At 53.7% G+C, this 14,383-nt stretch overlaps 2 protein-coding genes across 2 annotated transcripts; both read left to right on the forward strand.

The window, feature by feature from the left end:
* The first annotated feature begins 5,740 nt into the window (after window positions 1-5,740).
* Window positions 5,741-6,049, forward strand: LOC128940260 (feather keratin Cos2-2-like). The gene has a single exon (XM_054281604.1). It carries the CDS (start codon window positions 5,741-5,743, stop codon window positions 6,047-6,049), a length of 309 nt encoding a protein of 102 aa, XP_054137579.1.
* Window positions 6,050-9,139: 3,090 nt separating this feature from the next.
* On the forward strand, window positions 9,140-9,469 carry LOC128940259 (feather keratin Cos2-2-like). The gene has a single exon (XM_054281603.1). It carries the CDS (start codon window positions 9,140-9,142, stop codon window positions 9,467-9,469), a length of 330 nt encoding a protein of 109 aa, XP_054137578.1.
* Window positions 9,470-14,383: the final 4,914 nt, after the last annotated feature.

Raw genomic sequence — 14,383 nt, forward strand, 5'->3', positions numbered from 1 at the left:
AGCCCTGTGGCCCCTGCCCGCTGGCCAGCAGCTGCACTGAGTGCTGTGTCAGGCAGTGCCAGAGCTCCCACGTTGTCATTGAGCCGCCTGCTGTGCTGGTGACCCTGCCTGGGCCCATCCTCAGCTCCTCCCCACAGAACACCGCCGTGGGATCCTCCACCTCTGCTGCTGTTGGCAACATCCTCAGCTGTGGCGGAGTGCCCATCAGCTCTGGGGGCTTTGACATCTCCTGCATCACCAACTGCTATGGCAACAGTTGTTGTCGTCCCTGCTAAATCTGCTGGCAACCTCCTTTGCCAAGAACCTCCACAACCTCAGAACGTGGAGCTGCACTGAATATCGATCTTTGGAACAATGGATTTGTGCCCTTGATTTACTGCTCTTTTCTTCCACTCTCTTCCCTTCCCTGCCTTTCCTGTCTGCACAACCCAATGCCAGCCTAGTGGGGCATCTTTGCCTCCCTCCATCCCTCTGCAGTCCAGGCAAATGTCCACCCCCGCTGTGCTGCCATGGGTGCTCCTGATGTCCTCTTTCAGCTACCTCTTTCTCTTCCTTAGAGTCAATAAAGTTGTTTTGCATCCAAAACTGGTTCTCTGCTTTCTCATTCCTTGTGTGGGAACTCTTGCACTCATCTCAGGGCAAAAGCTTGAGGAAGCTGAGGGTGGACACCCCGTGGTGGCCTTTACTATGTGCCTTTTCTATTGGAGCTCCCAAACATATCCCTGGCTTCCCCAGAATAGTGATCATTAGGAGAAGATGATGTCAAATGGTCACAGGAGTGAGAGTGGGAAACAACAGTGCCTGGGGATATTCTACAACCTCCTCTCTTCAAACACCTCCCTCACATTTGCCTTCTGTCCTGCTTGTCAACCAGACAGGAAGGGCTGTGTTTTGTCACAGGATCAACTGAGCATGGGGACAGAACCAAAACCAAAACCATCCTCCCCCCTTGCTGGAGTCCCCCAGTGTTTCCCCTTCTGGATACGGGAGAGGACAAACTGCCTCATCTTTCTGGCCTCAACTTCCCAGACATGTTCAAATGTTTTTCTCCACTTGACTCATTCTTTTTGAGAGCACCATTTTCCCACAGCTCCTGGCTCAGGACAAAGGCCACTGTGGCCAGAGGACTCCCCCATCTGCTCAGAGACAAAAGAACCCTGTCACCTCAAAGCCTTCACATGAGGCAGGAACAAGGACTGTGGGGAAACAGCTGAGGGCTCCAAGGCTGCCTGGAGGCGGCATCAAAGGGATGGCCTGGTGTCCTGGCTTTGCTATATGATGCTTTTATCCTCAATTGACTTGTTTTCTTTATGCTGAACAATAAGTTTTCCACCTTTAAGACTTGATTCAGAGAGTGAAGTGGGCAGAGAAGAAGTGTGCAGTTTGTTTTCAAACACTGCCCTCACTCCTCCACATTCCTGCTCCAGGACTGTTGCTGTCTGCAGATGGACAGACAGTAGGACAGAACTCTCCTTTGTTTCTTTGTTTTAGTTAGTTTAGCTAGCTGTGGCAAAGATGTTCCTTGGACTGTGGGTTTTTTCCCTTTTCTTTGGACCTTTTGACACCTTTGAACACACAGCAGAGCGCCAGCGGCTCCACCTGTGGCCCACTAGGCCGGGCCTGGCCTGCGACATTTCCATCACTGGAGGGACTGACAAGAGACAGAGAGAGCTGAGATGCTGAGATGCAACCCAGAGAGAGCTGAGATGCAACCCAGGGAGGGGATTTTCTGAGTTTCTCAGCTCTTTTGGAGCAGCAAGGGGCTCTATTGTTTAATATTGTTTAGGTTTTACTGTTTAATAAACAGTTTTTTCCACTTTTCTCTAAGGAGGTATTTTCTCCCGAACCAGCTGGGGGAGGAGCCAATTGAATCTGCTTTTCTAGAGGAACCTCTTGGGGGTTCTCTTCCAAATGTTCCCTGAACCAAGACCCCAGGGTTTGGGGTTGTCCTTGAGAAATGTGGGTGCTGTGGCCCTGTCCAGGTTCCTGCAGAAAAGGAACTGGGGTCTGAGTGTGTGTCAGTGGCTGGCCCTGCTGGGCAGGGAAGGCCTTCCAGGCTGTGCAATGGCTTGGCTGAGAGCTCAGCTCAGGCCCAGCTGTGCACACACAGCCAGGGCACTGACGCACTGCCAGCCTGGCCAGGGGTGCTCAGAGATGAGCCCAGAGCACAGAGCCCAGCACACGGGCACAGGCACACGGGCAGGGGGCTTGCACACAAGGGCCCTGCCCTGTGCACAACCATCCCCGTGCAGGCCAGAGGCTCTGAGGGGCTGTTCCCAGCAGGGCACAAGCACAGGCATGTGCAGACACTGGCACACACCGGGCCACAGCCACAGTGCCACGCACATGATTGTGGAGGAGCACATGGGGCAGAGGCCTGAGGAAGGGATGGCACTGAGGAGATGCTGGGGAGCTCCCAGCCAGAGCAGATTCTGGCAACACCAAGCAGGACAAAATATCAGGCAGCACAGCTACAGGAGTCCCATGCACTGTGAAGGAAAAGGAGGAAGTCAAAGAGGTTTTACCTCAAAGGCAAGGCATGAAGGAGAGCTGTTGTGTGATGAGCCAAAGACTGGGGGGCTGAGAACTGATGAGGCACTTCCAGTCAGCAGGAACAGGAAACAACCCCAAGAATGCCGCAAGCTGCCCATCACCTGCCTCCTTGTGATTCGTTCTTCCCTTAGTTCATCTCTCTTAACCACACTGATACATCCTTGCCCCCAGGAGTCATGGAATCTTGCATACCAGCACTCAGAAGAAGTGCCCGTGAGGGATTGGGAATGAAGTATTCCAGGAAATGCAAAGTCATGGTAGAGGGAAAATCCAGCTCATGCCATACCATTCCCAAAGATCTTTCCATTCGTTTGGGATCATGCAGGAATATCGTCACCTGCGCAGCACAAACTGTGGGCCCTGAGGCACTGTGGGGCCAGGATAAAAGGCAGCCCAACTGGGGGCTCTCTCAACCACTTCTGTCACCTCCTGCTCCTTGGGAACCAGGTGAATTGCAAGCCTCTTTCTCCTCCACCCTCTCCCACGCAACATTGAGCTTTTTGGGCTTTGTTGCGGCTCCTTGTTCTTGTGGGGCTGTTCTGCACTGGTGCTGGTGTGGGCAGAGGGCAGAGCATGTGTTCTGGCCAGAGGCTGAGGCTGGGCTGAGGTGCTGATTTTGCTGCAGGTTAGGCAGGAGCAGAGCTGGGCCTGGCTGAGCTGGGAAGGAGCGTGCTGGGCTGAGGACAAGGATGCCCAGGTTGGGGCTGGCCAGGCTGGAGCTGTGCAGGCTGCAGGGGCCTTGTGCTGCTGGGGGTGCCTTGCGGGCTGTGTCTGAGGTGTGCGTGTGCTCTGCTTCCTCCCTGCCCTCTGTGCCAGGTGCAGCGCCAGGCTCCAGACATGTCCTGCTCTGAGAAGTGCCAGCAGTGCCGGCCCTGCGAGCCTTGCTGCCAGCCCTGTGGCCCCTGCCCGCTGGCCAGCAGCTGCACTGAGTGCTGTGTCAGGCAGTGCCAGAGCTCCCACGTTGTCATCCAGCCACCTGCTGTGCTGGTGACCCTGCCTGGGCCCATCCTCAGCTCCTCCCCACAGAACACCGCCGTGGGATCCTCCACCTCTGCTGCTGTTGGCAGCATCCTGAGCTGTGAGGGTGTGCCCATCAGCTCTGGGGGCTTTGACATCTCCTGCATCACCAACTGCTGTGGTGGCAGCAGATGCTGTCGTCCCTGCTAAAGATGCTGCTGCCAGCATCCTCAGGCAAGAATCTCGGACCATGATGATGGAATGAAGTCAGAACTGAACACATTGGATTTAGAGCTTTGAACTATTGTTTTCTTCTCCTCCTCTCATTTTTCTCTTCCCTTCCTTACCTGTCACCACCACTCTGTGCCAACCTAGTGGGGCCTGTTGGCCTCCTTCCCTCAGCAGCCCACGACATCAGACATCCCTGCTGCATCTTAGAGGCTGCATTTGGGTGCACTCTCTGAGCCTTCTTCTTATCTTGTTTTGACTTAATAAAGTTCTTTTGCATTCAAACCTCGGCATCTGATTTGCCTTTCCTTCTGTGACAACTCTTCCAGGTTGCTCACTGGAAAACGGGTGGGGGAAGCACAATGATGCCATCCCTGCAGTGCAATTTTATTTGTTCCTTTTCCCTTGGTGGTGACAAAGATGTCCCTCTCTGTGTGGACCATGAGGCATTGAAATAACTTGCCCAGAAATATTTTGATGCCTCTACACAGGAAGTGTGGAAGACCGGGATGGACAGAGCTTGCTGCAAGCGGATTTAGTGGATGGCATCAGGGCCCCTCAGTTGAGGGAAGAAGGGCGAGAAACAAATGGTCTTGAAGATCCCTTCCAGCCCAAATCATTTCTAATGAAATTTGCATTCACAGAGGCATCAGCAGTGGGACAAATGTGCTCAGTGCTGGGCATTGCTGAGTCCCCTTTGGACACAGCTGGAGCTGACTCAGTCACAGCTGCCTGGAGCCACTGGACTATTCTCACAGAGCCCATTCCTGCAGCCTTGGTTACAAAGTGTGCCATCATGGGCAACCATGACACAGGAGGAAGCCCTGCTTCCTGGGAAATTGCCAGCCATCACTTCCTGAGGGAAGGAGGCCATAGATTGATTTTGTTTCCCTATGTACTGGTGCATGCATAATCTTTCCCTTTACTTTTCCCAAATTGCCTTCTATCAAGATTCACTTTGTTATCAGTTTGGATTTATCTTGTCTTTCTGCCTGAGAAAGGGGATTGACAGAGCAGCTTGATGGGCACCATCCATCCAGGCAAGGGCCACCGAGCACAGCTCGCAGTCCCGCCCAGGGCAAGAGCAGGAACGAGCTGCAGGAGCAGGCATGGAGTGATGACCAAAGGGAGACGTAATAGAGGGGAAGCAAGACCACAAAGAGCACCTTCTGTCCCCAATCCATTCCCAAAATGGGCCGGGAAAACAGGCTGCATGTGAAAACTCCTGGGATGTCACAAAGGGATGCGGGAGAGATGGGCAGGTATACAGGGAGAATGAGAGTGATGTCCTGAGTGCTTTGCCACAAAGAAACCCACAGGAATGACACAGGTTTGGGTCATCTGCCTGCATGGAATGCCACCATACCATGATGCAAGCATTCTGCCTACTCTGACATGTTTATATCCAGGAAATTCTTGGATCACTACTTCTGGCACTAGAAAGATTCTTCTGAGAGGAAAACACAGGGCAGAAGCCAGGAAATAGAGGCCGCAGTGCAGGAAAGCAGGACACAGCCCCTAACATTAACTGGGATGGTGCACATTTGCCATGTGCTGGTCAGAAAATTATGGCTTCCACTAAGGTGCCTGTGGGCCTGAGGCAGGGCAGGACTGCTATAAAAGGCAGCCCAAGTCTCTGCTCTCTCATCCACTTCTCTCACCTGCTCCTCTTCAGGAATCAGGTGAGTGGGAAGCCTCTCCTCCGCATCTCCTCCTCAAAGATGAGATCTCTTCTGGCTGGAGGTCTCAGCTGAGAGGGGCTGTTGTAGTGCAGGGCTAGGAGCTGCTTGTGCTGGGAGAGGGCAGGGGAGAGAAGGTCCTGTGTAGACAGAGAGAGGCTGGGACTTGGCTGAAGTGGCTCCTGGGCTTTGAGCAGGACACTGCAATGGGGGCCAGGAGGTGGCTTGGCTGCAGTGTGTTTGGGTGCAGTGCTGCTTCTCACGTGTCCTCACTTTGTGCTTCTCCCTGCCCTCTGTGCCAGGCGTACCTGTGAGCCCGAGCCATGTCCTGCTGCAAGCCCTGTGACCCTTGCTGCCAGCCCTGTGGCCCCTGCCCGCTGGCCAGCAGCTGCAATGAGTGCTGTGTCAGGCAGTGCCAGAGCTCCCACGTTGTCATTGAGCCGCCTGCTGTGCTGGTGACCCTGCCTGGGCCCATCCTCAGCTCCTCCCCACAGAACACCGCCGTGGGATCCTCCACCTCTGCTGCTGTTGGCAACATCCTCAGCTGTGGCGGAGTGCCCATCAGCTCTGGGGGCTTTGACATCTCCTGCATCACCAACTGCTATGGCAGCAGTTGTTGTCGTCCCTGCTAAATCTGCTGGCAACCTCCTTTGCCAAGAACCTCCACAACCTCAGAACGTGGAGCTGCACTGAATATCGATCTTTGGAACAATGGATTTGTGCCCTTGATTTACTGCTCTTTTCTTCCACTCTCTTCCCTTCCCTGCCTTTCCTGTCTGCACAACCCAATGCCAGCCTAGTGGGGCATCTTTGCCTCCCTCCATCCCTCTGCAGTCCAGGCAAATGTCCACCCCCTCTAGGCCCCCATGACTGCTCCTTTTGTCCTCTTTCAACTACCTCCTTCTCTTCCTTAGACTCAATAAAGTCGTTTTGCATCCAAACCTCGTCCTCTGATCTCTCATTCCTTGTGTGAGAACTCTTGCACTCATCTCAGGGCAAAAGCTTGAGGAAGCTGAGGGTGGACAACCCGTGGTGGCCTTTACTATGTGCCTTTTCTATTGGAGCTCCCAAACATATCCCTGGCTTCCCCAGAATAGTGATCATTAGGAGAAGATGATGTCAAATGGTCACAGGAGTGAGAGTGGGAAACAACAGTGCCTGGGGATATTCTACAACCTCCTCTCTTCAAACACCTCCCTCACATTTGCCTTCTGTCCTGCTTGTCAACCAGACAGGAAGGGCTGTGTTTTGTCACAGGATCAACTGAGCATGGGGACGGAACCAAATCCAAAACCATCCTCCCACCTTGCTGGAGTCCCCCAGTGTTTCCCCTTCTGGATACGGGAGAGGACAAACTGCCTCATCTTTCTGGCCTCAACTTCCCAGACATGTTCAAATGTTTTTCTCCACTTGACTCATTCTTTTTGAGAGCACCATTTTCCCACAGCTCCTGGCTCAGGACAAAGGCCACTGTGGCCAGAGGACTCCCCCATCTGCTCAGAGACAAAAGAACCCTGTCACCTCAAAGCCTTCACATGAGGCAGGAACAAGGACTGTGGGGAAACAGCTGAGGGCTCCAAGGCTGCCTGGAGGCGGCATCAAAGGGATGGCCTGGTGTCCTGGCTTTGCTATATGATGCTTTTATCCTCAATTGACTTGTTTTCTTTATGCTGAACAATAAGTTTTCCACCTTTAAGACTTGATTCAGAGAGTGAAGTGGGCAGAGAAGAAGTGTGCAGTTTGTTTTCAAACACTGCCCTCACTCCTCCACATTCCTGCTCCAGGACTGTTGCTGTCTGCAGATGGACAGACAGTAGGACAGAACTCTCCTTTGTTTCTTTGTTTTAGTTAGTTTAGCTAGCTGTGGCAAAGATGTTCCTTGGACTGTGGGTTTTTTCCCTTTTCTTTGGACCTTTTGACACCTTTGAACACACAGCAGAGCGCCAGCGGCTCCACCTGTGGCCCACTAGGCCGGGCCTGGCCTGCGACATTTCCATCACTGGAGGGACTGACAAGAGACAGAGAGAGCTGAGATGCTGAGATGCAACCCAGAGAGAGCTGAGATGCAACCCAGGGAGGGGATTTTCTGAGTTTCTCAGCTCTTTTGGAGCAGCAAGGGGCTCTATTGTTTAATATTGTTTAGGTTTTACTGTTTAATAAACAGTTTTTTCCACTTTTCTCTAAGGAGGTATTTTCTCCCGAACCAGCTGGGGGAGGAGCCAATTGAATCTGCTTTTCTAGAGGAACCTCTTGGGGGTTCTCTTCCAAATGTTCCCTGAACCAAGACCCCAGGGTTTGGGGTTGTCCTTGAGAAATGTGGGTGCTGTGGCCCTGTCCAGGTTCCTGCAGAGAAGGAACTGGGGTCTGAGTGTGTGTCAGTGGCTGGCCCTGCTGGGCAGGGAAGGCCTTCCAGGCTGTGCAATGGCTTGGCTGAGAGCTCAGCTCAGGCCCAGCTGTGCACACACAGCCAGGGCACTGACGCACTGCCAGCCTGGCCAGGGGTGCTCAGAGATGAGCCCAGAGCACAGAGCCCAGCACACGGGCACAGGCACACGGGCAGGGGGCTTGCACACAAGGGCCCTGCCCTGTGCACAACCATCCCCGTGCAGGCCAGAGGCTCTGAGGGGCTGTTCCCAGCAGGGCACAAGCACAGGCATGTGCAGACACTGGCACACACCGGGCCACAGCCACAGTGCCACACACATGATTGTGGGGGAGCACATGGGGCAGAGGCCTGAGGAAGGGATGGCACTGAGGAGATGCTGGGGAGCTCCCAGCCAGAGCAGATTCTGGCAACACCAAGCAGGGCAGAAGCTCATGCACTCTGAAGGCTGAGGAGGAAGGCAAAGAGGTTTTACCTCAAAGGCAAGGCATGAAGGCGAGCCATTGGCTGATGAGCCAAAGACTGGAGGGCTCTGAGCAGATGAGGCACTTCCAGTCAGCAGGAACATGAAATAACCCAAAGAATGCCTCAGGCTGCCATCACATGTCTCCTTGTGATCCATTCCACACTTAGTTCATGTCTCTTAAGCACACTGACACATCTTTGCCTCCAGGAATCATGGAATCTTGCATACCAGCACTCAGAAGAAGTGCCCCTGAGGGATTGGGAATGAGGTAATCCAGGAAATGCAAAGTCATGGTAGAGGGAAAATCCAGCTCATGCCATACCATTCCCAAAGATCTTTCCATTCGTTTGGGATCATGCAGGAATATCGTCACCTGCGCAGCACAAACTGTGGGCCCTGAGGCACTGTGGGGCCAGGATAAAAGGCAGCCCAACTGGGGGCTCTCTCAACCACTTCTGTCACCTCCTGCTCCTTGGGAACCAGGTGAGTTGCAAGCCTCTTTCTCCTCCACCCTCTCCCACTCAACATTGAGCTTTTTGGGCTTTGTTGCGGCTCCTTGTTCTTGTGGGGCTGTTCTGCACTGGTGCTGGTGTGGGCAGAGGGCAGAGCGTGTGTTCTGGCCAGAGGCTGAGGCTGGGCTGAGGGGCTGATTTTGCTGCAGGTCAGGCAGGAGCAGAGCTGGGCCTGGCTGAGCTGGGAAGGAGCGTGCTGGGCTGAGGACAAGGATGCCCAGGTTGGGGCTGGCCAGGCTGGAGCTGTGCAGGCTGCAGGGGCCTTGTGCTGCTGGGGGTGCCTTGCGGGCTGTGTCTGAGGTGTGCGTGTGCTCTGCTTCCTCCCTGCCCTCTGTGCCAGGTGCAGCGCCAGGCTCCAGACATGTCCTGCTCTGAGAAGTGCCAGCAGTGCCGGCCCTGCGAGCCTTGCTGCCAGCCCTGTGGCCCCTGCCCGCTGGCCAGCAGCTGCACTGAGTGCTGTGTCAGGGAGTGCCAGAGCTCCCATGTTGTCATCCAGCCACCTGCTGTGCTGGTGACCCTGCCTGGGCCCATCCTCAGCTCCTCCCCACAGAACACCGCCGTGGGATCCTCCACCTCTGCTGCTGTTGGCAGCATCCTGAGCTGTGAGGGTGTGCCCATCAGCTCTGGTGGCTTTGACATCTCCTGCATCACCAACTGCTATGGTGGCAGCAGATGCTGTCGTCCCTGCTAAAGATGCTGCCGGAACATCGTCAGGCAAGAACCTCGGACCATGATGATGGAATGAAGTCAGAACTTAACACATTGGATTTAGAGCTTTGAACTATTGTTTTCTTCTCCTCCTCTCATTTTTCTCTTCCCTTCCTTACCTGTCACCACCACTCTGTGCCAACCTAGTGGGACCTGTTGGCCTCCTTCCCTCAGCAGCCCACGACATCAGACATCCCTGCTGCATCTTAGAGGCTGCATTTGGGTGCACTCTCTGAGCCTTCTTCTTATCTTGTTTTGACTTAATAAAGTTCTTTTGCATTCAAACCTCGGCATCTGATTTGCCTTTCCTTCTGTGACAACTCTTCCAGGTTGCTCACTGGAAAACGGGTGGGGGAAGCACAATGATGCCATCCCTGCAGTGCAATTTTATTTGTTCCTTTTCCCTTGGTGGTGACAAAGATGTCCCTCTCTGTGTGGACCATGAGGCATTGAAATAACTTGCCCAGAAAGATTCTGACGCCTCAACACTGCAAAGTGTGGAAGACCGGGTTGGACAGAGCATGCAGCAAGCGGATTTAGTGGATGGCATCAGGGCCCCTCGGTTGAGGGAAAAAGGGCGAGAAACAAATGGTCTTGAAGATCCCTTCCAGCCCAAATCATTTCTAATGAAATTTGCATTCACAGAGGCATCAGCAGTGGGACAAATGTGCTCAGTGCTGGGCATTGCTGAGTCCCCTTTGGACACAGCTGGAGCTGACTCAGTCACAGCTGCCTGGAGCCACTGGACTATTCTCACAGAGCCCATTCCTGCAGCCTCGGTTACAAAGTGTGCCATCATGGGCAACCATGAAACAGGAGGAAGCCCTGCTTCCTGGGAAATTGCCAGCCATCACTTCCTGAGGGAAGGAGGCCATAGATTGATTTTGTTTCCCGATGTACTGGTGCATGCATAATCTTTCCCTTTACCATTGCCAAACTGCCTTCTATCAAGATTCACTTTGTTATCAGTTTGGATTTATCTTGTCTTTCTGCCTGAGAAAGGGGATTGACAGAGCAGCTTGCTGGGCACCATCCATCCAGCCAAGGGCCACCGAGCACAGCTCGCAGTCCAGCCCAGGGCAAGAGCAGGAACAAGCTGCAGAAGCAGGTACATAGTGCTGATCAAAGGGAGACGTAATAGAGGGGAAGCAAGACCACAAAGAACACCTTCTGTCCCCAATCCATTCCCAAAATGGGCCGGGAAAACAGGCTGCATGTGAAAACTCCTGGGATGTCACAAAGGGATGCGGGAGAGATGGGCAGGGACACAGGGAGAATGAGAGTGATGTCCTGAGTGCTTTGCCACAAAGAAACCCACAGGAATGACACAGGTTTGGGTCATCTGCCTGCATGCAATGCCACCAGACCATGATCTGAGCATTCTGCCTACTCTGACGTGTTTAGATCCCAGATATTCTTGGATCTCTCATTCCTGGCCCTAAAAGGAGTCTTTAGATAGGAACGCAGAGGGTAGAAGTCAGGAAATAGAGGCCGCAGTGCAGGAAAGCAGGACACAGCCCCTACCATTAACTGGGATGGTGCACATTTGCCATGAGCTGGTCAGAAAATTATGGCTTCCACTAAGGTGCCTGTGGGCCTGAGGCAGGGCAGGACTGCTATAAAAGGCAGCCCAAGTCTCTGCTCTCTCATCCACTTCTCTCACCTCCTCCTCTTCAGGAATCAGGTGAGTGGGAAGCCTCTCCTCTGCATCTCCTCCTCAAAGATGAGATCTCTTCTGGCTGGAGGTCTCAGCTGAGAGGGGCTGTTGTAGTGCAGGGCTGGGAGCTGCTTGTGCTGGGAGAGGGCAGGGGAGAGAAGGTCTTGTGTAGACAGAGAGAGGCTGGGACTTGGCTGAAGAGGCTCCTGGGCTTTGAGCAGGACACTGCAATGGGGGGCAGGAGGTGGCTTGGCTGCAGAGTGTTTGGGTGCAGTGCTGCTTCTCACGTGTCCTCACTTTGTGCTTCTCCCTGCCCTCTGTGCCAGGCGTACCTGTGACTCCAAGCCATGTCCTGCTGCAAGCCCTGTGACCCTTGCTGCCAGCCCTGTGGCCCCTGCCCGCTGGCCAGCAGCTGCAATGAGTGCTGTGTCAGGCAGTGCCAGAGCTCCCACGTTGTCATTGAGCCGCCTGCTGTGCTGGTGACCCTGCCTGGGCCCATCCTCAGCTCCTCCCCACAGAACACCGCCGTGGGATCCTCCACCTCTGCTGCTGTTGGCAACATCCTCAGCTGTGGCGGAGTGCCCATCAGCTCTGGGGGCTTTGACATCTCCTGCATCACCAACTGCTATGGCAACAGTTGTTGTCGTCCCTGCTAAATCTGCTGGCAACCTCCTTTGCCAAGAACCTCCACAACCTCAGAACGTGGAGCTGCACTGAATATCGATCTTTGGAACAATGGATTTGTGCCCTTGATTTACTGCTCTTTTCTTCCACTCTCTTCCTTTCCCTGCCTTTCCTGTCTGCACAACCCAATGCCAGCCTAGTGGGGCATCTTTGCCTCCCTCCATCCCTCTGCAGTCCAGGCAAATGGACACCCCCTCTAGGCCCCCATGGCTGCTCCTTTTGTCCTCTTTCAACTACCTCCTTCTCTTCCTTAGACTCAATAAAGTCGTTTTGCATCCAAACCTCGTCCTCTGATCTCTCATTCCTTGTGTGAGAACTCTTGCACTCATCTCAGGGCAAAAGCTTGAGGAAGCTGAGGGTGGACACCCCGTGGTGGCCTTTACTATGTGCCTTTTCTATTGGAGCTCCCAAACATATCCCTGGCTTCCCCAGAATAGTGATCATTAGGAGAAGATGATGTCAAATGGTCACAGGAGTGAGAGTGGGAAACAACAGTGCCTGGGGATATTCTACAACCTCCTCTCTTCAAACACCTCCCTCACATTTGCCTTCTGTCCTGCTTGTCAACCAGACAGGAAGGGCTGTGTTTTGTCACAGGATCAACTGAGCATGGGGACAGAACCAAAACCAAAACCATCCTCCCCCCTTGCTGGAGTCCCCCAGTGTTTCCCCTTCTGGATACGGGAGAGGACAAACTGCCTCATCTTTCTGGCCTCAACTTCCCAGACGTGTTCAAATGTTTTTCTCCACTTGACTCATTCTTTTTGAGAGCACCATTTTCCCACAGCTCCTGGCTCAGGACAAAGGCCACTGTGGCCAGAGGACTCCCCCATCTGCTCAGAGACAAAAGAACCCTGTCACCTCAAAGCCTTCACATGAGGCAGGAACAAGGACTGTGGGGAAACAGCTGAGGGCTCCAAGGCTGCCTGGAGGCGGCATCAAAGGGATGGCCTGGTGTCCTGGCTTTGCTATATGATGCTTTTATCCTCAATTGACTTGTTTTCTTTATGCTGAACAATAAGTTTTCCACCTTTAAGACTTGATTCAGAGAGTGAAGTGGGCAGAGAAGAAGTGTGCAGTTTGTTTTCAAACACTGCCCTCACTCCTCCACATTCCTGCTCCAGGACTGTTGCTGTCTGCAGATGGACAGACAGTAGGACAGAACTCTCCTTTGTTTCTTTGTTTTAGTTAGTTTAGCTAACTGTGGCAAAAATGTTCCTTGGACTGTGGGGTTTTCCCCTTTTCTTTGGACCTTTTGACACCTTTGAACACACAGCAGAGCGCCAGCGGCTCCACCTGTGGCCCACTAGGCCGGGCCTGGCCTGCGACATTTCCATCACTGGAGGGACTGACAAGAGACAGAGAGAGCTGAGATGCAACCCAGGGAGGGGATTTTCTGAGTTTCTCAGCTCTTTTGGAGCAGCAAGGGGCTCTATTGTTTAATATTGTTTAGGTTTTACTGTTTAATAAATAGTTTTTTCCACTTTTCTCTAAGGAGGTATTTTCTCCCGAACCAGCTGGGGGAGGAGCCAATTGAATCTGCTTTTCTAGAGGAACCTCTTGGGGGTTCTCTTCCAAATGTTCCCTGAACCAAGACCCCAGGGTTTGGGATTGTACTTGAGAGATGTGGGTGCCGTGGCCGTGTCCAGGTTCCCGCAGAGAAGGAACTGGGGTCTGAGTGTGTGTCAGTGGCTGGCCCTGCTGGGCTGGGAAGGCCTTCCAGGCCGTGCAATGGCTGGGCTGAGAGCTCAGCTCAGGCCCAGCTGTGCACACACAGCCAGGGCACTGACACACTGCCAGCCTGGCCAGGGGTGCTCAGAGATGAGCCCAGAGCACAGAGCCCAGCACACGGGCACAGGCACACGGGCAGGGGGGTTGCACACAAGGGCCCTGCCCTGTGCACAACCATCCCCGTGCAGGCCAGAGGCTCTGAGGGGCTGTTCCCAGCAGGGCACAAGCACAGGCATGTGCAGACACTGGCACACACCGGGCCACAGCCACAGTGCCACGCACATGATTGTGGAGGAGCACATGGGGCAGAGGCCTGAGGAAGGGATGGCACTGAGGAGATGCTGGGGAGCTCCCAGCCAGAGCAGATTCTGGCAACACCAAGCAGGGCAGAAGCTCATGCACTCTGAAGGCTGAGGAGGAAGGCAAAGAGGTTTTACCTCAAAGGCAAGGCATGAAGGAGAGCTGTTGTGTGATGAGCCAAAGACTGGGGGGCTGAGAACTGATGAGGCACTTCCAGTCAGCAGGAACAGGAAACAACCCCAAGAATGCCGCAAGCTGCCCATCACCTGCCTCCTTGTGATTCGTTCTTCCCTTAGTTCATCTCTCTTAACCACACTGATACATCCTTGCCCCCAGGAGTCATGGAATCTTGCATACCAGCACTCAGAAGAAGTGCCCCTGAGGGAATGGGAATGAGGTATTCCAGGAAATGCAAAGTCATGGTAGAGGGAAAATCCAGCTCATGCCATACCATTCCCAAAGATCTTTCCATTCGTTTGGGATCACGCAGGAATATCGTCACCTGCGCAGCACAAACTGTGGGCC

Source organism: Melozone crissalis, unplaced genomic scaffold (genome assembly GCF_028551555.1).
Source record: "Melozone crissalis strain CALT ecotype California unplaced genomic scaffold, PUWL_Pcris_2 ptg000032l_1, whole genome shotgun sequence".
In the NCBI taxonomy this organism is placed as follows: Eukaryota; Metazoa; Chordata; class Aves; order Passeriformes; family Passerellidae; genus Melozone; species Melozone crissalis.

Coding starts and splice junctions, on each gene's coding strand:
- LOC128940260 (XM_054281604.1), top strand. CDS start 5,741: ATGTCCTGCTGCAAGCCCTGTGACCCTTGCTGCCAGCCCTGTGGCCCC.
- LOC128940259 (XM_054281603.1), top strand. CDS start 9,140: ATGTCCTGCTCTGAGAAGTGCCAGCAGTGCCGGCCCTGCGAGCCTTGC.